This window comes from Esox lucius, chromosome 8 (assembly GCF_011004845.1).
Source record: "Esox lucius isolate fEsoLuc1 chromosome 8, fEsoLuc1.pri, whole genome shotgun sequence".
Classification (NCBI taxonomy): domain Eukaryota; kingdom Metazoa; phylum Chordata; class Actinopteri; order Esociformes; family Esocidae; genus Esox; species Esox lucius.
The window spans coordinates 27,462,161-27,486,713 of NC_047576.1; the positions used below are offsets into that span (position 1 = coordinate 27,462,161).

Below are 24,553 nucleotides of genomic sequence, written 5' to 3' on the forward strand. Positions count from 1 at the left end.
TTAAAGCTAGAATTTGTGATAATAATTTTTTTCAAAACTGATGTATCATGGTTAAATTATCACTCATTAATGTATGTTATGCAGGGTGATATGTAGATCTATCAGTCGCTCGCTCTGTAGCAATGCTGAAATCCTATATGTCAGAATTTCAGCGTAATTTTACATACTGTATATTTTAACACAGTACTGCCAAAAATCTCTCAAGCACTGAATTGTTTAAAGATATTTGCAGTGTTTATTTTATTGTAAAAACAGAAACAATAGATTAATTCCATGTGTTGTGGCACTTGGTGACCGTCAGTCTGCCACAGGAAAACTAACAGGACTATGCTAGCCACATCAAGACCCCCAAATGTTATTCTACCCCTAAAACAGCTGTCCTCCATCAAGATCTCATGTGGATGCATACAACTGATATATTTTGCAGAAAATGCTGTTAAGGTCACAGGGCAACCTGAAAACTCAGATGTTATAGAGCTCTGGAAATAATTAAGAGACCACTCTAAATTTTTCTCTACATGTATGGCAGCCATTCCATTCCAGTGTCATTCCATTCCAACACAGGCACGCCACATTTTAATTAATGAGGTACTGATTAGGTGTTTACCTGAACCAAATCTAATTTAACAAGGAACAGTATACCAACCACTGCTGTGGTCATCACTATCCTCTTGAAAATAGAACCAGCTGGATGGCAAAAACAGTGCAAGTAGTACCCCAAAGGTTATTTGAATAAAAAAAAATACCTATTCAGCATGACAAAAGTGTTGAAAACAATAGCTTTGAGTGAGGAAAAGGGTTCAATTCTGGCATCCTGAAAAGTACATAGATGGCGGTTGATAAGAACAAGGTCAAGCAACAGACATTGGGGACAACAAAGCTACAGACCGTCAGAGGGCGAAAACAACTGTCCACTGACCGAGATGACCGTCAACTCATTCGAATGACACTACAACCGTAGGATGACATCAAGAGACATACAAACAGAATGGCAAACAGCAGCTGGGGTGAAGATACAGTCTCGAAACAGTCTCCTAGGGGCAGTGCTGAAGTCACGCAAAGCTAGAAAAAAGCCCTTCATCAATGAGAAGCAAAGAAGAGCCAGGCTGAAGTTTGCAAAAGACCATAAGGATTGGACCGTAGAGAAATAGAGTAAGGTCATCTTCTATGACAAGTATTTTTTTTTTGCTTTGCCCAACAGCTGGTCGTCTAATGGTTAGAGGCCTACAAGCCACAGTGTCTCGCACCCACTGTGAAATTTGGTGGAGGATCAGTGATGATCTGGGGATGCTTCAGCAAGGCTGGAATCGGGCAATCGATTTGTCTTTGTGAAGGACGCATGAATTAAGCCAAGTACAAGGTTATCCTGGAAGAACACCTGCTTTCTGCTCTGACAATGTTCTCCAACTCTGAGAATTGGGACAATGCTCCATGCCATACAGCCAGGTCAATCAAGATGTGGATGGAGGACCACCATTTCAAGACCCTGTCATGGCCAGCCCAATCTCCAGACCTGAACCCCACTGAAAACCGCTGGAATTTGATCAAGAGGATGATGGATGGTTACAAGCCATCAAACAATGCCATGCTACTTGCTTTTTTGTGCCAGGAGTGGCATAAAGTCCCCAAACAGCAATGTGACAGACTGGTGGAGAGCATGCCAAGACGCATGAAAGCTGTGATAAGAAATCTGGTTTATTCGACCAAATATTGCTTTCTGAACACTTCCTAAGTTAAAACATCAGTATTTTGTTGTTGAAAAATGAATATAAATTAGTTTTCTTTGCAATATGTGAGTTCTGAAACAATGCATCTTTTTGGGTTATTTTGACCAGTTGTTATTTTCTACAAATAAATACTCTACATGACAATATAAAACCAGAGAAACCGATAATTTTGCAGTGCTCTCTTAATTTTGTCCTGAGCTGTATAATATTCCCACTACTAATAACCAGTTCCAGTTCTAATAACCAAGTGGAATTATCCCATTGTCTGTGTTTAGGTCCCACTTTGCTCTCTCTTTATCCTTTCTGACTGATTGTCCTTGTCCCTATTGGTAGCACGAGGAGGTACCAGCAGCCCATTCAGGTTGCGCACACAGTCCAGTTTCTCCAGGATGGCAAATCCATACATGCCGTCGCAAGGTTTGTCTCTCAGTAGTCAAGAACATGGAGATAACAGGAGACAGGTTGTTGCACCAGGAAAGCTGGACATGACCGTAGAAGGGAATAAACCCAGCAGCAGGACCAGTATCTGCTCCTTTGTGCAAAGAGGAGCACCGCCAGAGCCCTACAAAATTACCTCCAGCATGCTACTGGTGTGCGTGTTTCTGACCAAACTGTCAGAAACAGACTCCATGAGGATGGCATGAGCCCCATTGTCCTCTAGTGAGAACTGTGCTCACAACCCAGCACTGTGCAGCTCGATTGGGATCACCAGAAAATACCAGAATCGGCAGGTCTGCCATTTGCGCCCATTTCTCTTCACAGATGAGAGCAGGTTCACCCTGAGCATGTGACAGAAGAGACTGGAGACACCATGGTGGACGTTATGGTGCCTGTAACATCACCCAGCATGACAGGTTTGGCGGTGGTCTGTGGGAGCCATATCCTTGGAGGAACTCAGACCTCCATGTGCTAGCCAACGGTACCCTGACTACTATTAGATACTGGGATGAAATCCTCAGACACATCGCCGGTGCAGTGGGCCCTGGGTTCCTCCTGGTGCAGAACAATGCCCAGCCTCATTTGACCAGAGTGTATACACAGTTCCCGGATGACAAAGGCATTGATGCCATTCACATTCCCCAGACCTGAATCCAATTGAGAACCCCTTTGACATTATGTTTTGTGCATCCGACGCCACCCAGTATCGCCAGACTGTCCATGAGCTCAGATGCCCTGATCCAGGTCTGGAAGGAGATCACTAGGACACCATCCGCCATCTCACCAGGAGCATGCCCAGACGCTGTCGGGAGTGCCTACAGGCACATGGTGGCCATACACACTACGGAGTCACATTCTGACTTCAAGTTTGAACAGCCTGTCATTTCAATTGTTTCATTTTTGGTGTGAGTTTGAATCCAACGCTCAATCGGTTGGTGATTTTGTTTTCCATTGACCGTTGTTAATTTTGTTTTCAACGAATAACACAAAGTACAGTAACGATTTTTTTATCGTAATAAATAACTGTGCTTCCAACAACTGTCTTCAAGTAAGTAACACTACATAAAAATAAATTGAAAAGCAAAGCTATTAAAACATTTTACAATGATTTATTTAAAATTAAAAAACAGATCGATCATAAGCAAATGTACAAATGTTGTAATCGGCACAGACAAAACTAAAACATTTTCCAATAGAAAAAAAACATCCAATCTTAGATGGGCTTGATTTTGAAGTGTAGTCCAATAAGACTGAAGACGAGACATTTCAGATCCTGGACCAGGTAGTAAAAGACACGGAGGCCTTCTGGGTCCCTGGAAAACAAGAACAATTACCTTAGAAGCCGTCCTTTAATTCCACATTCGTAGGCTAGGAATACTTTACTGTTCTGCTAGAGGCTGTGTGTCAATTTGGAACTTCAAAGAATATATCCTTGTGCCCAGATCACTGAATATTTCTGTACTTACTTTGACTGGTTGACATCAATCAAGGAGCCAATCTTTGAAGTTGTAAAGGAAATGTGCTCATCCCCAATAACTATCTCCAGCTCCTAAAAAAAGAATTAAAATAGGACAGTGAAGACACTGCACTGACAATAATAGTAGTTGAAGCAGGGAAAGTATGATGGCTTTATAACTGTCTGTTGTTACACATGGTAATTGAACAGTTTAGACTTCAACTGGTCCAACAACCTTTGTTATCCAGATTTGTTTAAGTCAACACTAAGGTCAACACCTCAAGAGGGCTAAACATGGCAAAGAAAACAATGATGGCTTGGCAGCTGTTATTGCTAGACTATCCCAACAGAACATCAAGTAGTAGACCTTGGATTCTACAAAAACAATTCTGGTTTTAGTCCCAGTATTTCATTATATGTGGACGGACAGACCTGTCTGCCCACTCGGTCAGGTGGCGGCCACAGTGCATCGTCTTCCTTGGTGATTTCACTGTCGTCTATGATCCTCTTCAATTCCTCCATCACACTCTTGTGTACGTATGCCTGTAGGTGAGAATGATAACATGAAGGTTTATATGGAGCGGCAAACCAGTCAATGGAATGCAGAACATGGGGAATAGAAGGTGCTCTCAATGGAGGTTCAAAATAATGGTGAATTGGGGATATTTTGATAAATCAGTTAAGACGTAAGTGTAATAAGCCAACACTGAGGAGATTCAAATCTGATTTGAATAGATGTATTTATTTTTGCTCCCTAACAAGATGTCCTTCTCAAGTTTAGAATGCCATCTCCTGTTCATATAAGTTGGTAGCATAGTTAGCATGTTGTTCTTAGATGAAATGGAGATGACTGGAGATCACATGACCATATATTTTGGTTACCATAGAATATTTACATATATTTCGGTTACCATAGAATGTTCACATCAGGGTGAAATACCATAACAATAACTTCAAACTTGGTAAATTTTACCAGGGGAATGAGGCGAATGACAATTTCCCACCACATTTTCCATTGTCTTGGCTGAGATGTTTATAACAACCAAGAACGATGCGGTGACTTATTTACCATGAAATATTTTAAAGATTTTGTACACCCACTGTAGCCAGCTGTCTGCAAATTTGTTGTTGGCAACGAGGACAAGAAAAAAACTGTATGCCATTTGCCTTCAATTACAGAGGAACAAGGAAAGCATACGAAGAACAAAGCAAGGCCATAAACCAGTAGACCGCCACTAAGGACTTAATATTCTTCAACAGATGATGCATCAGTGACACTAAATAAGAATGTGTGTTTGAGGATAAACTTCAGAGTACCCCCAGTTATAGGGCAAATAATCACACAGATAAAAGGGTAGGATGCAATGCAGTCATGGACTCCGTAGTGATGGTTAATGGTTCAGTAGAAGGACATGTACCTAATCAACTTTGGAATAACTAGTATTTTTGTAAATTGGGGCAGCATGATGTTCCAAGACAACAGATTATGCTGCATATTTATATATGATACAAGCCCCCCAACTGCTGGATGATGCTTGGAGAGAAACATGTGACAGGTCCAGTCACTTAATAATAATAATAATTTCAACCACCGGGAAAAGAGTTCTGATGGCCTGTGCTGAAGAGACCGGATCCCATTTGACTGCCAAACAGTTAGCAACAGTTTATTACAGTTCAACCAGTAAAACTTTACATAAAAACTACTGAGTTGTAGGCTAATAAGTCTTTTGCAAAGGAAAAGGCTTTCCTAAACAAACAGAAGAGAATGTCAGCAGGAGGGGCTCTTGCTTTCTTGACCAATGGGTTTAGTGAATAAAACACAGATTATAGATGCAGTCTGGGACTTCAGCAGCTAATAACCTGCCATTTTGGACTGTAGTTTGGTATAATCTATAGGCTGAATCACTAATCATACCTCTGCCATAAAATGTATAATTGGAAAGCGAGTGCTTTTGATGACATGGGATACAAATCAGCAAATACATGAGGACACCATTTTTTGGAGACCCTATTCAGTTTAACTGCACCACTTTTACAACCAGTGGACCGAAAGGCCAGATAAATCTTTTTGCTGGATCACATATCCCTTTATAGGCTTTTTTTTGATGAATGTAAGTACACGTTATAGTAACTCAGAAAATGCATATTTTAGTAAACATTTGCAACGCTGGTTAATAGTCGACAACAACTATCAGTTATTTCTGAAGCGGAGCAGAACAAACGAAAATAATCAATTCTGTTTTATGCTGAGGCATACATAGTTTCATGCAGCATCTCATATCAACATGAGAATTAATGCTTCGCACAGTTTCAAGTACAATGAAAAAGTCCATTATTAGTAAAATAAGTTACCTCTTTTCTGATCATGACGTCATTCTTGTAGTTGCTGTTGTTCGCGTACCTCAGCTTACCTGAAGAAATAAAATGAATAGTTGGTTATTATCACGTCTGTTGCAGTGTTGCACAGTAATGTATATAGTGAAGTTAGCCGCATCATAAGAGTGAGGCTAGTAGTACTACTATTAAAGAAATGCGCAACTAGATAACATTTAGGAAACTATACATTTTAGCTATCTCTGAGAGAAAAAAAACTTAGTTACCGATCATACGAATACTAAAAGCTAATAATGCTAAAACAAATGAGGAAATGTAGCTGGCAAATCGTCGTTTGCATGCGTAGCTAGTTGGCTAACGCTAATTAGCAGACAGGCTAGCTAAACTGTAAAATTGCCGCCCAACTTACCGTCTGGCCTAAACTCAAATTCTAGGAACTCGTGTCCAAACTTTCCCTTGTGCCCCACATAATACCTCAAATAAAAATCGCTAGTTGACATTATAAACCGCAAATACACAGTTTGCGGAGTCCTTCAATATACACTTAAGCACACCTCGCTTTCTGCTCGCTAGCTTAAAAGATGTCAACACGCATGCGCCCTTCGCTTTGCTCTAATATGCCGTGTCGCAGGACAATGATGTCAGGACCTGCTGGCTTCAGCGGTTGTGCTGAGTTATAGATTTGTATATTTTGTCAGTAGATATCATTAAAACACTACGGACCGGTTTCGCATACTGTTTCAGCCTAGTGCTGGACTGAAAATCAAGCTCAAATGCATTTCTACTGAGATTTATTATTTAGTACAAGCCCATGGTTTATATGTGCTCGCGAAACGGGGCCTATATTTCCCCAGATTAGGCCTCACTGGTCTATTGTTCTATTCACTATAGAATTGCAGTACATTTCCGGTTTCTCCATCTTAAACACACATGCATACATACACAAATACAAAGTACAAAACTTTCATTTCATGATTTGATTGCAGTTTCTTGATACACAACCTGTTTTTTTATATATATATATATATAAATAAATAAATATATAACGCTCCGTTTTTGGTGGCATGTCCCGGGCTAGAGTTTAACTGTATTTAAAAGAGACCCCAAAGTGAAATACCATTTTATGTCGCAAAAAAGGCCGGGCGGCAGAGTATTTATATATACTGTGTGTGTGTATATATATACACACACACACACACACACACACACACCGATCAGTAATTTGTCAACACTTTGAACCCATACAATGATGGGTAATTTGGACGCCAAGTCAACACTTTGAACTCGTTGTTGTGTTCCTCAAACCATTCCTAAACTATTTTTGCTTTGTGCCCGAGCACATTATCCTGCTGAAAGAGGCCAATGGCATCAGGGAATACCGTTGCCATGAAAGCGTGCACATGGTCTGCAACAATGCTCAGGGAGGTGGTACATGTCAAAGTAAGAATGGCAAGACCCAAGATTTCCCAGCAGAATATTGTCCAAAGCATCACACTGCCTCCGCCGACTTGCCTCCTTCCCATAGTGCATCCTGGTACCGTGTGTTCTTCAGGTAAGCAACATATGTCCACGTGATGTAAAAAAAGATGTGATTCATCAGACCAGGCCACCTTCATCCATTGCTCCTTGGTCCAGTTCTGATGCTCAAGTGCCCATTGTAGGCGCTTTTGGCAGTGGACACGGGTCAGCATGGGCACCCTGACAGGTCTGCAGCTACGCAGCCCCATATACAACAAACTGCGATGCACTGTGTTTTCTGACACCTTTTTATCGGTACCAGCATTAACTTTTTCAGCAATTTGAGCTACAGTAGCTCGTCCATTGGATCGGAACACGGGACAGCCTTCGCTCCCCACATGCATCAATGAGCCTCGTCCGCCCATGACTCTGTCGCCAGTTCACCATTTTTCCTTCCTTGGACAGCTTTTCATAGGTACTGACCACTGCAGACCGGGAACACCCCACACGGTCTGCAGTTTTGGAGATGCTCTGACCCAGTCGTCTAGCCGTCAAATTTTGGCCCTTGTCAAAGTTGCCCATTTTTCCTGCTTCTAACACACTTTGAGTACAGAATGTTCACTTGCTGCCTAATATATCCCACCCACTGACAGGTGCCATGATAACAAGATAATCAGTGTTATTCACTTCACCGGTCAGAGGTCATAATGTTATTGCTGATCGGTGTATGTATATGTACATACACTACCGTTCAAAAGTTTGGGGTCACTTAGAAATGTCCTTGTTTTCAAAAGAAAAGCACATTGTCTGTCCATTAAAATAACATAATATTTATCAGAAATATGGAGTAGACATTTCTTATGTTGGCCAACATCCCGGAGTCAGCTCTTCACTAATGACGTTTAAACTGGTTTTGCGGGTATTTAATGAAGCTGCCAGCTGAGGACCTGTGAGGCGTTTGTTTCTCAAACTGGACATTCTAAAATATTTGTCCTCTTGCTTAGTTGTGCACCAGGGCCTCCCACTCCTCTTCCTATTCTGGGTAGAACCAATTTGCGCTGTACGGTGAAGGGAGTAGTACACTACTTTGTACGAGATCTTCAGTTTCTTGGCAATTTCTTGCATGGAATAGCCTTCATTTCTCAGTGCAAGAATATGCTGACAAGTTTCTGATGAAAGCTATTGTTTCTGGACATTTTGAGCCTGTAATCGAACACAAAAATATGGATGCTCTAGATACTCAACTAGTCTAAAGACCAGTTTATTGCTTCTTGAATCAGCACAATAGTTTTCAGCTATACTAACATAATTACAGAAAGGTTTTCTAATAATCACATACCCTTTTAAAATGATAAACCTGGATTAGCAAACTTAACATGCCATTGGAACACAAGGACTGGTGGTTGCTGATAATGGGCCTCTGTAAGCCTATATAAATATTCCATGAACACTCTGTTCCCAGAATTAGGCAATGTAATGTCTACAACAATGTCTACAACATTAGTGATGTCTACACCATATTTCTGATCTATTTAATTTACTTTTATTGGACAAAAATGTGCTTTTCTTTTTAAATCAAGTGATGGTTGCTGATAATGGGCCTCTGTACGCCGATGTAGATATTCCATTGAAAATCATCCTTCTCCAGGTACAACAGTCATTTACAACATTAACAATGTCTACACAGTATTTCTGATCAATTTGATGTTATTTTAATGGATTTATTTTTTTGCTTTTCTTACAAAAACAAGGACACTTGTAAGTGACCGCAAAAAGGATAGTGTATATATACTACATTATAATACAATTAAAAAGGCTCTTGTTGTCAGAGTCATACTCTGATGACCATCCCTAGTCAATAAGATGAAGGTCACTATTTTTCAACTCACAACATGATGGGTAACCTGTTTTTCTGTTTTACTTCTAGGTCAGGAAACAGTTTTTCTTGTAGTCAATATTTATTTCTCTTTCATGACTGCTCTCTTATGTTCTAGTCAGGTATAGCATGTAGTTATGTGCCAATAGCCTCATCAAGTACTCGCAGTTGTTCTAAATAGGATCCCTGGGGTTGTTTCCAAGCCATAGGGGTTACTGAAGAAGACTGATGAGACCATAGGCCTACTGGTAAAATGCACAAGGGGGTAATCTGGGCACAGTAACCTAAAAAGGTTGAGAATCACTGATTTACTGTATAGAACATTACTATATTCAACACTTCAGTTAACATACTGTACATCATGTTCACATTGAGGCAGTTGAAACATATCTAATTGGTTCACTGTTACACCCCGATTATGGAACTAATACAGTACAGTTACTAGCTAGCTCTTGCAAGCAAGTAACACATCATGTAACTTGGTTAAATACTTCATCACCAACAATTACACAAAAAAACACTAACAACAGCCCTTAAACCATAATATATTTTGTGCAAAGGAACTAATTTGTTACTTTATGTTCGCAATTAAGCTGCCAATACCTTACTGGCCTGACCTTTTGAAAGCCTTTGAAATTAAATATAATGTGCATCGAATTCAAGGGTTCATCTACACTTCAGTGAGACATCATATTGCTAGTAGTGTTTATAGTTATATATATTGTCTTCTCTTTCTCTTCAATGACAAAATCTCTCCAGTTCCTGAGCTGACATTTGAAATAACAATGTTACTTACTCCAGTTCTCCGAAGTAACTAGTCTCTTCATGAAGTGAACACTCATTTGTCAAAGTAAAATGATCGCAGACGTCCCATTGTATGCTCACACAATTCTTTGAAATAATTTCATTGATCAACCAATTTGAAGCTAATGACAAAAGATAATGACAACCCAAAAACAACACGTATTACTAGCGGTCTCAGAACTGTGAACTGCCCTGATCCTAAACATGTGAACAAAACTACAGTACACAATTTACATACAGGTATCATCAGTATTTAGAGGTAGGAAACATCACAGCAGTCTGGATTCATTGTAATTATAGGCTACCCATTCAATGCAATTCAGTACAACATTTTGAATGATACTACTACAATCTCAAACGTCTAAAATGTCTGTGATTAAAGCAGTACATGCTGTTTTATTAGAATACATAATTGATAAATAGTATATCAATGCCTGAGAGCATAAACTCAGAAGGAAATTGTTTTGGTGATGTACTTTTTTTAAGAAAAGAAAAAACAGTATAGTTGTACATTGATCAACTACACTTTTGAGTAGGAGCAACAATTACATATACTCATCCTGAATGAGTCTAGTCTTAAGACGGAAATTATCTTCATCATATTTCAGTGAAAACAAATGTAACAAATTGAACCTGAAGAATTATATGGGTGTCATTGATGTAAGGGTTATACACTATGAACAAACTAAGAACACTGCTTTGATTTGTCAAGTCGCTCAGGATTTATTTATTTAGATCAAGGGAACCTGATGTTGCATTGGTCAGCAAAGGCAGATTATGTGTAGAGCCTGCGAAAAGGCTCAGTTTGACTAGTTTAATAGTAGTTTTGTAGCACAGATGCAAATTGTATTCCTACGCTAGGGAAACAAATACTTAAATACACATAAAATAATCTAAATTGGAAGGTTTTTTATACATTATATTTATATTTGAATAGCATTTAAGTATATTAATTACATACATAATTATTTATATTGGGATAGTACAAAAAAAGTTCAAAAAGTACAAAAGTTTCACAGTTTAGATAATTTTACATGTATTTAGTATACTTAAATGCTAATAAAACACTAACAAAGTTGACATTAAATACACAATTGTTCCAATATAGATAATTTGAAAGACCCAGTGCAGTCAAAAACACAACTATCTTTTAAAATAACATTGATATGGTTTCCATTATGATTACTGCTTTTTATGTAAAAGACATGCCTGAAATTTCAGTCTGTTGTAGCGGGACTGCAGATGGCTGAAATTATCATTTGTAATTATTTGGTAATGGGGTTGGGTCTAGACAATCCTATCAGCCAACTGGATATTGTTCAGAATAAATAAAATAAAAATATTAAAAGGATGAATGCATGGAGCCTTGAAAGGCCAACTTAGGGCTTAAAAAGAAATTGGATAGCAATACTGAAGGAGTGGCAGCAGAATCCGCCTAACTCTACTCTAGCAGGATCTGGCAAGGTGGAGTAAATTATCAACATAATCGATGAACCACTGAAGGCACATCTTTTGTCAGTTTGAAAATGTAGATAGAGGCTGAGTTTGACCATTGGTCTTAAGGTAAATGTGAGTATTACCTTCCCTGGATGTCCTGTCAACAACAAGTCAGACAAACAACATGACCAATCAAAATGCAATGACCACTGAACGCACAGCAAGGGCTCAAGCTCAACCCTGATTTACCAATCTTCCTCATTTATTAACATCTGCAAGCTCAAAAATAGGGTGGAATTTCAAATAAAAATACATAACTGCCTAACCTTTGACCTGAAACAAAGAGCTAATTCTGTTCCTCCCTTCCAAAACGTAAAAAACAAAAAAGGTTTTATAAAAACGTTCAAACGAAGGCCTTGCAGAAACTTGCTAGAAGAAGAAATACCAGATCTTTAAATACTGTGAAGACAACCGGTAGTTAGGTATGTACAAATGAGCCGGCCTCTCCTCTTCCACTGATGCCTTGCTCCGTGGGGTTGGGAGAGGGGAGATGCAGTCAGTGTGGCCGACTGCTAGATTCAGAAGCCTGTCGTTTCCGGGGAGTCCCATAACCGTTAAGGCTGCCGTTCAGGCGTTTGGTCAGACCACCGTTCAGAATGTCCTGGATGTGCTGAACTATAAGATTTATGGCAACTGTGTGAAGAAAGAGAGATGGTAAAGCATTTTGATTACACAGATTTAATATATATTGTGGTTATTCAAATCAAATAAAACCCTTACAAGTCCCAGATTTTAAAAAGCCCCGCAGTTTGACTAACTTTTATTTAATAAGGGAAACCCATGAAAACTGGGTCAGAGCACAACAAATTCAACAATGTAAGTGCTCACTCAACCAAAAACCAAACTACATGTTGCAAAAGGCCTTGCAAGTATGTATCGTTTTGAGAAATTTAGAACTGACCTTGCCTTTCCAAAACAGAGACTGTCTAAAAAACATTCCCAGGACAAAAACAGTCAATTGTCTGCTTTCCATGCCTAGGTCTCACCAATCATAGGTCACAACATATACAGTGGGGAGAACAAGTATTTGATAACCTGCAAAATCGGCAGTGTTTCCCAGAGGTCTGTAATTTTTATCATAGTTACTCTTCAACTGTGAGTGACGGAATCTAAAACAAAAATCCAGAAAATCACATTGTATGATTTTTAAATAATTAATTTTAATTTTATTGCATGACATAAGTATATGATACATCAGAAAAGCAGAACTTAATATTTGGTACAGAAACCTTTGTTTGCAATTACAGAGATCATACGTTTCCTGTAGTTCTTGACCAGGTGTGCACACACTGCAGCAGGGATTTTGGCCCACAACTCCATACAGACCTTCTCCAGATCCTTCAGGTTTTGGGGCTGTCGCTGCACAATACGGACTTTCAGCTCCTTTTCTATTGGGTTCAGGTCTGGAGACTGGCTAGGCCACTCCAGGATTGGCTAGGCCACTCCAGCCCCTCCTAAGTTGCCCTGGCTGTGTGTTTCGGGTCGTTGTCATGCTGGAAGACCCAGCCACGACCCATCTTCTATGCTCTTACTGAGGGAAGGAGGTTGTTGGCCAAGATCTCGCAATACATGGCCCCATCCATCCTCCCCTCAATATGGTGCAGTCGTCCTGTCCCCTTTGCAGAAAAGCATCCCCAAAGAATGATGTTTCCACCTCTATGCTTCACGGTTGGGATGGTGTTCTTGGGGTTGTGCTCATCCTTCTTCTTCCTCCAAACACGGGGAGTGGAGTTTAGACCAAAAAGCTCAATTTTTGTCTCATCAGACCACATGACCTTCTCCCATTCCTCCTCTGGATCATCCAGATGGTCATTGGCAAACTTCAGACATGTCCTGGCTTGAGCATGGGGACCTTGTGTGCGCTGCAGGATTTTAATCCATGACGGCATAGTGTTTTACTAATTGTTTTCTATGAGACTGTGGTCCTAGCTCTCTTCAGGTCAGTGACCAGGTCCTGCTGTGTAGTTCTGGGCTGATCCCTCACCTTCCTCATGATCATTGATGCCCCACGAGGTGAGATCTTGCATGGAGCCCCAGACCGAGGGAGATTGATCGTCATCTTGAACTTCTTCCATTTTCTAATAATTGCCCCGACAGTTGTTGCCTTCTCACCAAGCTGCTTGCCTATTGTCCTGTAGCCCATCCCAGCCTTGTGCAGGTCTACAATTTTATCCCTGATGTCCTTACACAGCTCTCTGGTCTTGGCCATTGTGGAGAGGTTGGAGTCTGTTTGATTGAGTGTGTGGACAGATATCTTTTATACGGGTACCGAGTTCAAACAGGTGCAGTTAATACAGGTAATGAGTGGAGAACAGGAGGGCTTCTTAAAGAAAAAGAGCCAGAATTCTTATTGGTTGGTAGGTGATCAAATACTTATGTCATGCAATAAAATGCAAATTAATTATTTAAAAATCATACAATGTGATTTTCTGGATTTTTGTTTTAGATTCCGTCTCTCACAGTGTACCTATGATGAAACATTATAGACTTCTACATGCTTTGTAAGTAGTAAAACCTGCAAAATCGGCAGTGTATCAAATACTTGTTCTCCCCACTGTATCGATCTCAAAACAGTCGAATAAACAGAAGTCCCATCAGCCATTTGTAAGCTAACGATTGCAGGGTAAGAGACTGGACTGACTAAACATGTCAATGACAAAAGTCTCTGTTGGGAGCCATGTTTAAATTGTCAGTCAGTGGGGTTAGTCACAAGTGTACTTGGAAAACCAAGAATCGAAAACTCACCCAGATTATCTGCACCTCTGGGAATGATCACATCAGCGCACTTTTTAGTCTACACAGGGTGAATAAATAAATATGTTTAGCATTAAGATCTGAATTGGGCCAAAAGGGTTCAATACAATTAAAGCAGGTACGATACAAGCAGGCAACTGAGAATGACAAATCATTTAATCCAATGTGGTTTGATATGGGATGTATTTTGGCAGTATGATAGCTAGATACATACTGGCAGACAGAACTCCTCGAAGGCAGGCTTGACAAATGTGATATATTGCGTTAGCACCTGCTCAAGGTCTCTTCCTCGCTCACTGATGTCTCTGAGCACTGAGGAGAGAACATAGAATCGCAGTGAAGCTGTCAGTATGATGTCAAAGCAAATATTCAGATTAGTCAGGTAGACTTTCCCCATTAATGCCCCCAAGGCCTGTACTGTAGTCCCCTTGCTGTTGATTTACATTTCCCAAATCTCTTGTTTGATGTGTTAGACCCAGTGCAAAAGGTATTCCGTTTAACCTCTGCGTGAAAGGCGAGTGTCTGCATCTGTGTCCACAAACAGCTTCATCTGGAACAGGTCCCTGATCTCCTGGGAGTAGAACATCAGGATGCCCTCGAACAGCACCACATCTGCTGGGTACACAGTCACCACCTCCTCCTTCCTGATACACACAGCCACGTGAAAGAGGATAATGTGAATGAGATATAAGCATGCTAGTGGTCAAGTGGGGGAGCAGGTGTATCTTGACCACTGACCTGGAATGGGTGACAAAGTCATACACTGGAATCTGCACTGTTTTGCCCTCCAAGATGTCCCATAGCGTTTTGATAATGAGCTCATTGTCAAACGCATCTGAGAAGAGGTAGAGAGAGAGAGAGCCAAGTAACCATGGTGTTTGCACGTCTGTTGGTGCCTGCGTCAGGCGAAAGGATATAGACCAAGTCCCAACAAGGAAATTAAGTTCTGCTATTGGAAAAAAAATAATTTCCCTGCATATAAAACTCAAAGGCGGCCACCTTCCCAAAATCTCGCACCGCCTTGTGTGTCGGTATGGTAAAACATAATTTTGCGCTCATAACCAAAATAGCATACCAGCGATATGCTGCAGCGAATGTGACCGTACTACGAAACTTTTTTTCATATTGGCTGTGTTGCCAGATGGATAGCTTTCCCCAACGATTGGTCTATTTTTAAAGGGCTTGATTTACAGGGTTGTATTTAAAATATAGCGTTCATGCAGATTTTACAGTTTACTGTCAATGATCTGGCAACCTTGCCCGTACTGACGTCGCGGAGATGAGAAACGTCGAAAAAACAAGTGGAACCTAGTTCTTTCACCCACTTAAATAGAAGTTAATAACGCCTAAACTACATACAATCCGCATAAAACTTAAAATCACAGATTTCTTTCGATAGAGTTCGCGAGACCGACAAAGATGATCCGGTTTAAAAAACCATTACATTAGAGTATGTAGGCTACTGTCCCCAAGAACATTCTATATGCAATATATAGGGTAGAAATATACAAATAATATATTTAAGTCACTAACAATATAAATATACAAGAAGACGCTGGATGAGCGCAAGCGCATAGCCAAGTAGCCTACAGCTGAAGGCAGTCGAGAGTGGGACAAAAGATGTAGCGTCAAGGCAAAAATTTAGGAAAACAACACAACAAGGCTGTAAAATATAGGCCTACAGCTCTGATGCGTTTTTAATGCAAGTCAAATTAACAAGAATATAGTATAACAACGAAAATAGACAACAATATTGACTGATTCATTATAAAGCTTGATGATTGATTTCATATTTTTATGTGATCCCTTAATAAACATAGTTTTGATGCTCAATGGCAAAATGTTTTCGGGTGGCTCAGACATAATGAAGAGGGAATTATATGCCCTGTATGTTAGAAGCATTGCGGAGCCAATGTGTTGGGGGGTTAAGGAAAATAGCCAAGCAGAAACTATAGGCTGGATGCACTTAAATCCAATAAAATGTATACTAGTCCAAGATGAAATATGTAACGTTAATATGTAAAGAATACATTTATTGCTTGTTTTTTGGTTGCTGTTGCATTAGGAAGGACATTGTAGTGCGCATTAGCTGCTCAAGTGGACATGGATAACAGGGCAGATTTAACACTATAATAGTTTTCTTTTTCAAGGGATCAGATATTATATAAAGTATATCAAAGAAGGGCGTCTGGTAGGGGTACCACCTTCGACCAAGTTTCAGCTAGGAAAAACCCTGGATAAACCCTTTCAGAGACAAGCTACTTTGTTAAACTCTATTGCTGATTATCTACTAAAAGGGACACTTTTTAGACTTTCAATACAGAAGTCTTTGTATCATTGGCCATCAGCAGCTCTAAGGCAGGACATACTATATACAGAATAATTTAGTTCTCCCCTGGAATTATAGCAATTCTAAGAACTAGGGGAACACCCCAAGAGAAGTATCCATGCAACCACTTCTCTTGAATGAGAGAGCAAAGGGAAGTCAGGTACATTTCTTACACAGGATAATAAAGGAATAAAGCTACATGTGTTAGTTAACATATACCATTTAGAGTTGACCACACTGAATCGAAATGTATTGATCAGTAGGTACACAAGCTAAATACCTGGGTGGTCAAAGTTAAACTGTCCCTTCTGTGCCTTGGCCTTCTGATCTGGTGTGAGGACCCTATAAAAGCTGTCTTGGCTGAGAATGGCCACCTGGCGCTGGTGATGGTCAATCTTGTTCTGGCCAAGCAGCTCCATGATCTTACTGCAGACAGATGACTGGCCAGGGCAGGGGGAAGAAGGAGACCATTAATGTCTGTCTAATCAGGTTATCTGAAGTATAACTAAAAGATGTAACAGCAGAGTTCTTTCTTCACTGAGATATGGGGATGAAATCATGTCAATAATACGAATGTGTCAACAAATACAGTACATGCCAGTCCATCACACATACGAACCAAGTAGAGAAAAAAAAAAAAAACATTCCCAAATGTTGAGTATTGTTAACCACTAGCTTTCTCCTCGTTCATTTACAGGAAATGTCTGACTCAGGGCCTCAGAGCACTGTCATCTTGTTTGCCAGTAGCTGACTAAATCATTACATGTCTGTGGACAAAGAGCAACAGGGAAGTGAGTGTGTTTTACGTTTGAAATATACTAAAACACAAATATCGAAACTAACACATCCCTACTCATCTCACAGTAAGGCCTAAAAAAACTGTTCTCTATTGCTTCAAAAGGAGCCTCCACAGAAAGAAGTCACCATAGAAAGCACTATGACAAGATCTGTTATGTTTAACTCACATTATGATAACACAGTTGGGTGGAAACGTGGACAAAATTACTTATTTTAAAATGACTCTAAAAAGGTTAAACAGAGTTCAAAACAGAAAACGGTAAGTGTCATGGAAAATGGTAAGAGACTGTATTAAAACACTGCAGACAGGATGTCTGTCAGTCAATATCAAGGCGCTATTCTTAGAAGGCTGCACCCACATGCGCCACCAGCCGTCAGCAATGATAATCTGTCTGCATACAGGCCAACCAGAGCTCAGAAAAACAGACGATTGTTAACAAGGTGAACATGTTATCAGAAGTTAACATGTATCGTACCAAAACCAAAATTAATGCGACAAAATCTATGAAAGCGACACAGACAGGCCAACAATATTCCAAAGGATAACACAGAATAAGGTTTTTAAATGTGAGAAGGCACTGAAAATATTTTGGGGTCTTTCAAGTTTATCAAATTCTGGACAGAACAATTTTAAGTTCTGGACAAAACAAAATCAGGCATAATGTCCACTTTCATCAAGATATTATCAGGGGTAATATATTAAGGGTTTCAAAGAACATGGCCATACAGCTCCAATGTTTGTTGATGGGACTTACTTTACTCATCATTCACTTTCATTTTTATCCACAACTTTGTTTCAGGTTTCAAGGTCTTTACAAGCCTTATTTATCTGAGCTCTATCCCAAGGTAACCAACTGCAATGCTGGTTACCAGTCCAGGGATAACGATCACAATGTTACTAATAATTTGTAAACTGGGCCTGGGCCCTAGAGACTCTATTGATACACAGGTGGGTTGGCCAACCCTCCCAGAGCCAGCCGTAGCCTTTGTAAGTTTTATTTGTCATATGAACAGGATAGACGGCATAGACCATTAAATGAAATGCTTACGGAATGGTAAGTGACAATACAACACAAGTGCTGTACATCTTGTATTTACACGTGAATCTGGTGGGGACAGGATGTTTAAATTGTGCCGCAATATTGACTATTAATTATATAACTTAGCGTGGTAGAATGAGTTATGAAGGTGTGTGTGTGTGTAAGTCATTCTTGATCATGCATTGAGCTATCAAATAGCTTGCAAAAAGAAGCTGTCTCTGTTGCTGTTGATATGGGATCTCATATTCCGACACAGCATGCATGACCAAGGGTAAGTGGATGACAAGTGGATGGCTGGGGTGAGTGGTGTCCTTGGTAATGCTGCAGGGCTTTGTCAGGCAACATTTGGGATAAATGTCCTGAATTGGTGGAAGCTCGTAAGACCTTGAGGCCGTGTGCAAAACAGTTCCCATACCAGGCCGTATTCCAACCAGTCAGGATGAACTCAATGGTGCAGAGGCAGCATTTGAAAAGGGCCATGGGTGGAATGCCAAACATCTTCAGTTGCCATAGAGAATAAAGCTGCAGTTACACCCTAATGATGCCCTAACTGATGTGGTAAATAAACCTTTGGCTATGTGAATACGGAGGAGCTTAAGTGCTGACAGGCTCAACTGTTGCTCCTTTGATGTGAATTGTGGCATATTCATTCCTCTGCTCACTTACACTGGATATGAAAAGTCTACACACTCCTGTTAAAATGCCAGGTTCTTGTGATGTAAAAGAATGAGACAAAGATAAATCATGTCAGAACATTTTCCAACATTTAATGTGACCTATAACATGAACAATTCAATTGAAAAACAAACTGAAATCTTTGAGGAGGAAAAATAAAAAATGTAAACTCACAATAACCTGGTTGCATAAGTCTGCACACCCTTAAACTAATACTTTGTTGAAGCACCTTTTGATTTTATTACAGCACTCAGTCTTTTTGGGTATGACTCAATTATCATGGCACATCTTGACATGGCAATATTTGCCCCCTCTTCTTTGCAAAAGCGCTCCAAATCTGTCAGATTGTGAGGACATCTGTGCACAGCCCTCTTCAGATCGCCCCACAGATGTTCAATTGGATTCAGGTCTGGGCTCTGGCTGGGCAATTCCAAAACATTAATCTTCTTCTGGTGAAGCCATGCTTTTGTGGATTTGGATGTGGGTCATTGTTACGCTGAACTTCCTCTTCATCTTTCTAAAGGACGCCTGAAGTTTTTGTCCCAAAATTGCCTGGAACATAATTCTCTCCACCCTGACTAAAGCCCGGTTCCAGCTGAAGAAAAACAGCCCCAACGCATGATGCTGCCACCACCATGCTTCACTGTGGGTATGGTGTTCTTTGGGTGATGTGCAGTGTTGTTTTTGTGCAAAACATACCTTTTGGAATTATGGCCAAAAGGTTCAACCTTGGTTTCATCAGACCATAACACATTTTCCCACATGCTTTTGGAAGACTTGATGCTTGTTTTTCAAACATCAGCTGGGCTTGGATGTTTTTCTTTGTAAGAAGGGCTTCCATCTTGCCACCCTACCCCATAGCCCATTCATATGAAGAATACGGGAGATTGTTGTCACATGTAGCACACAGCCAGTACTTGTCAGAAATTCCTGCCGTTCCTTTAATGTTGCTATAGGCCTTTTGGAAGCCTCCCTGACTGAGTCTTTTCATAAATTTTGGAGGGATGTCCAGTTCTTGGTAATCTCTGTGGTGACATATTTTCTCCACTTGATGATGACTGTGTTCCATAATATATCTAATGCTTTGGAAATTCTTTTGTACCCTTCTCCTGACTGATATCTTTCAACTGTTAGATCCCTCTAATGCTCTGGAAGCTCTCTGCAGACCATGGCTTTTGCTCTGAGATGCAACTAAGAAAATGTCAGGAAAATCCTACTAAAACAGCTGAAATGTATTTGTGATTAATCAGAGTCACTTTAAATGATGGCAGGTGTGTAATGACTTATATTTAACATGAGTTTCAATGTGATTGGTTAATTCTGAACACAGCCACATCCCCAGTTATAAGAGGGTGTGCACACTTATGCAACCAGGTTATTGTAAGGTTTTTTTATTTGTCATTTTTCCCCTTCAAAGATTTCAGTTTGTATTTCAATTGAGTTGTTCACATTATGTCACATTAAAAGTGGAAAAGGTTCTGACATGATTTATCTTTGTCTCATTCTTTTACATCACAAAAACCCAGCATTTTAACAGGGGTGTGTAGACTTTTTATATCCACTGTAAGTCAACAATCAAGTTTCTGTTCTGCTGACATTGGGGGAGAAGTTGTTGTCATGACGTCTCAAAGCCACCCCAATGCAAGTTTGCTTACATAATCCCTCTAGGCTGAGTCGTTACTGCTGTTTATCAGGCAAAATCAATGGAGTAGCCCTCGAACCATGCAGCAAAAACATTGCGTCTTATTAATCTATAGTGTGAAGGTAAACGTCATTTGAACGATTACTTCATATAATCCTACACATTCATCTTTAAATTACAATGTTATGATATCTGAGTGAGAATGACAAAATGAACCTGTAGAGATATTCGGACATGACTACAAGTTGAGAAAGCTGACCAAACGAACAATCATCCCTGAACCCACCAACACAAACAATGCCAATAAATATTACACACCAATACTCCAAGACAGCACTTAATCAAGTTCAAATAGCTTGATTCTTATGATTTGCACTAATATATACAGTATTACAACAGGTTACAAAGCTAAAAAGTGTTTAAGAGAAAACGATAGGCACATTAGAGTTTCTGGGAGCTCTGACAGACCCCTGTTGTTTCACATCTCTTTAATGCCTTTACTAAGAGTGACTACAAAAGACAGCCCAGATCCCTTACCCTTGGGTGAGTCCAATCGGCACATATAGTCCGCCTACTCTCTTGCCAAAGCTGACTAAACATTCCCATGGCCTGCCTCACTCCAAAATTCTATTGTGTCCAAAAAAAGCTAAACTGCAGTTTACCCTGCAATACTATACAGCGATCAGCCATAACATTATGACCACTGACAGGTGAAGTGAATAACACTGATACACCCATCAGCCATAAGATTATGACCACTGACAGGTGAAGTGAATAACACTGATAATTTCATTTTCATGGCACCTGTCAGTGGGTGGGATATATTAAGCAGAACATTCTGTCCTCAAAGTTGATGTGTTAGAAGCAGGAAAAATGGGCCAGCGTAAGGATATGAGCGACTTTGACAAGAGATAAATTGTGATGGCTAGACGCCCTGGTCAGAGCATCTCCAAAACTGCAGCCCTTGTGGGGTGTTCTGGCTCTGCATTGGTCGAAGCAATGGATGAAGGTGGCCTGGTCTGATGAATCACGTTTCCTTTTACATCACATGGATGGCCGGGTGCATGTGCATCGCTTACCTGGAGAACACATGGCACCAGGATGCACTATGGGAAGGAGGCAAGCCGGCGGAGGCAATGTGATGCTTTGGGCAATGTTCTGCTGGAAAAACTTGGGTCCTGCCATTCATGTAGATGTTACTTTGAGCATTGTTGCAGACCATGTGCACCCTTTAATGGCAGCAGTATTCCCTGATGGCATTGGCCTCTTTCAGCAGGATAATGAGCACTGCCACAAAGCAAAAATGGTTCAGAAATGGTTTGAGGAACACAACATTGAGTTCAAGGTGTTGACTTGGCCTCCAAATTCCCCAGATCTGCTGTGCTGGATGTGCTGGACAAACAAGTCCGATCCATAGAGGCCCCACCTCGCAACTTACAGGACTTAAAGGATCTGCTGCAAACGTCTTGGTGCCAGATACCACAGCACACCTTCAGAGATCTAGTGGAGTCCATGCCTCGATGGGTCATGGCTGTTTTGGGGGCAAAATGAGACTACACAATATTAGGCAGGTGGTCATAATGTTATGGCTGATCGGTGTATCAGTTCCGCATAAAGACAATTGACAACTGAGCAATGTCTTGTTCTGTTATGGTGGGTATAGCAATTCATACTTAAAAAAAAAACTAAATGTATTGGCCTGAACCGCTCACTGCCTTTTAAATAAACTTAATAGTACAATTTTGATAGGCGGCCTACAGAGGTCACTCAAACTGGAGATAATTGTGGTGCCTGGCTTGGATATTTTATTTTCAAATAGTCCATTCCAGTAACATTTCAGGAAATGCAGTGTCTGTTAAATGTATACAGACCCCTCACCAATGTCTCACAGAGACAGTGAAAATGTATTTGAAAGGCCAAATAATAGTATTTACACAGTTGTGAATATATTACAGTGTGCAAAAAAATAGCCTTTATACATCACTATTACAAATTATTATGGGATGGTTCAATTGGTAAGAGAGAAAGAGAAGCACTTTTCTGGCTATAGCCACATGGAAAAAAGCACAGCGCTGTAACACAGGCCAAGGCTCAACTCCCAGCAAGTTAAGAGTTAACACATCATAGTGTGCCGCTGACCCTGTTCTAGTGTAGACTATAGGGCGGATAAGCACTGTTTTCATGTTCACCGGTTGCAATCAGTTGGTCCTGTTGGTGTATTAGCAAGTCAACATTAACAATAACAATTGATTGGATTAATGGCCAATGACTATTGAGCTATTTGAATAACATTGCATAATACATGTATATGTCAACGACTGTCAAAATTGTCGAAGGCAACGGCTTTGTCCATCCATAGAATAATAAACGGTACGATTTCCGATTGATTCCCTAACCATAAAAAGATCAACCATCTTCGATCTCAATAAACAGAACAATATTGTAAATAAATTATTGTTACTTGGTTTGATTGTTACATGGTGGGTGAGATTGACAAGCATTCCATCGGATGGACTGAGCAGCAGTGCCGGTGCTAGACAGCTGTTATGCCTTCTAACAAAAGGTGCTTACTAGGCTATATTTTAGCTAGGGATAGCTATAGCAAAGAACATTGTAAGCTATAACCAATAGCCATGTAAAGCAAGTAAATGACAAGGGCCATATTTGTTTGGTAAATAATTGTCAAGTGGATTAATCTTGAAATCCTTAATTCATTGTAAACATTTTAAACTGTATACACTAACTGGGGCTACTGATGGCACACAAAGAAATAAATTAACCTTTATTTAAAAGCCACGAGTGGGTTAGAGTTTTTTTTGTCAAACAATAGCCTACATGCGACAAACACTTCAAACGGTTAACATTAGTTCCACAAATCTTTAAAGATCCACCTTAGCTTTGATTGAACAACTGTGACGTACCTTCGTTATGAGCCACGAGGTCAATGCGTTTGCCTCTTTAAACCACGTTGACAACTGTTATTAGGCCTACTGTTCATTTTTTTTTTAAATACATATATTTAATTTAAAAAAAAATCATATTGCCAACCTTGCCGCTGGCAGTCCCTCCGGCTACCCCGATGAGGAAAGGTTGCCGGGTTACATTCTCGTTTTCCGCTTGACTGTCCAGCCTTGTCTCGCTGTCGCCTGCCATGCTTGCTATAATCGCATATACTGTAGGCGCGCAGAGGTGATTTTACTCCGACTGCGCGCTCCTCCTCTCTTCAGTTAAGATTGGACGCTCTGAGTATGCGTAGAAATCAATCCAGTTTCGTAGTCTACTTCTGTGTACATTTTATTTAAATAATTGTTTGATCAGACTATTACCGCTTCTCTGTTTTAGGTTTGAATTTGCTTTGCGATACTCTTTGTATGCGTTGATATAAATACTGTCTTGAATAGCCTGCATGAAATGCTAAGATATTTACTGGATACCAGTAAATGACCAGACTAGGTATGAATCAGGTATTCTGGATTGATCTGTTCGTTTTAGTGCTGACTTGAGTACTTGTGAGTCTTAGAAAGTGTACCAAAGAAAGAAAAGGAAAACGAGTTTATAAACAATGGCTATGGACTTTTCCCCGAAAGAATGTTTTAGAATACAAAACGAAGGACCACCAATGTACACCAATTGTCACTCACGAATCCCCTTTAGGGGGCAATGTAAACCTCAGTGTCGATTGTTTCATTCCAAAGCCGGAAACTATAGCCGGAAGTTGCTCCAAG

General features: G+C 40.2%; 2 protein-coding genes across 3 annotated transcripts; both read right to left on the reverse strand.

The window, feature by feature from the left end:
- Positions 1-3,260: 3,260 nt before the first annotated feature.
- Positions 3,261-6,569, reverse strand: magoh (mago homolog, exon junction complex subunit). The gene is given in 5 exon segments (NM_001303825.1): positions 3,261-3,478; positions 3,632-3,714; positions 4,054-4,164; positions 5,974-6,032; positions 6,365-6,569. Coding segments are annotated over 5 exon segments (444 nt in total). The 5' UTR covers positions 6,456-6,569; the 3' UTR covers positions 3,261-3,378.
- Positions 6,570-9,352: 2,783 nt separating this feature from the next.
- On the reverse strand, positions 9,353-24,548 carry uck2a (uridine-cytidine kinase 2a). Of its 2 annotated transcripts, none has more exons than XM_010864158.3 (7): positions 24,470-24,548; positions 16,954-17,113; positions 15,083-15,179; positions 14,846-14,988; positions 14,559-14,656; positions 14,336-14,384; positions 9,353-12,223 (listed from the first exon to the last, which is right to left on the reverse strand). In XM_010864158.3, the coding sequence occupies exons 2-7, from the start codon at positions 17,090-17,092 to the stop codon at positions 12,087-12,089; spliced, it is 663 nt and encodes a 220-aa protein (XP_010862460.1). In that variant the 5' UTR covers positions 17,093-17,113; positions 24,470-24,548; the 3' UTR covers positions 9,353-12,086. The 2 variants fall into 2 exon arrangements, with proteins under 2 accessions (XP_010862460.1, XP_010862459.1); XM_010864157.4 differs by lacking the exon at positions 24,470-24,548 and adding an exon at positions 23,877-24,045.
- Positions 24,549-24,553: the final 5 nt, after the last annotated feature.

Coding starts and splice junctions, on each gene's coding strand:
- uck2a (XM_010864157.4), bottom strand. CDS start 23,981: ATGGCAGGCGACAGCGAGACAAGGCTGGACAGTCAAGCGGAAAACGAG. Junction 17,114..23,876: donor GAGGGACTGCCAGCGGCAAG/GTTGGCAATATG, acceptor TGCCCTGGCCAG/TCATCTGTCTGCAGTAAGAT. Junction 14,385..14,558: donor TCGAGGAGTTCTGTCTGCCA/GTATGTATCTAG, acceptor CACCCTGTGTAG/ACTAAAAAGTGCGCTGATGT.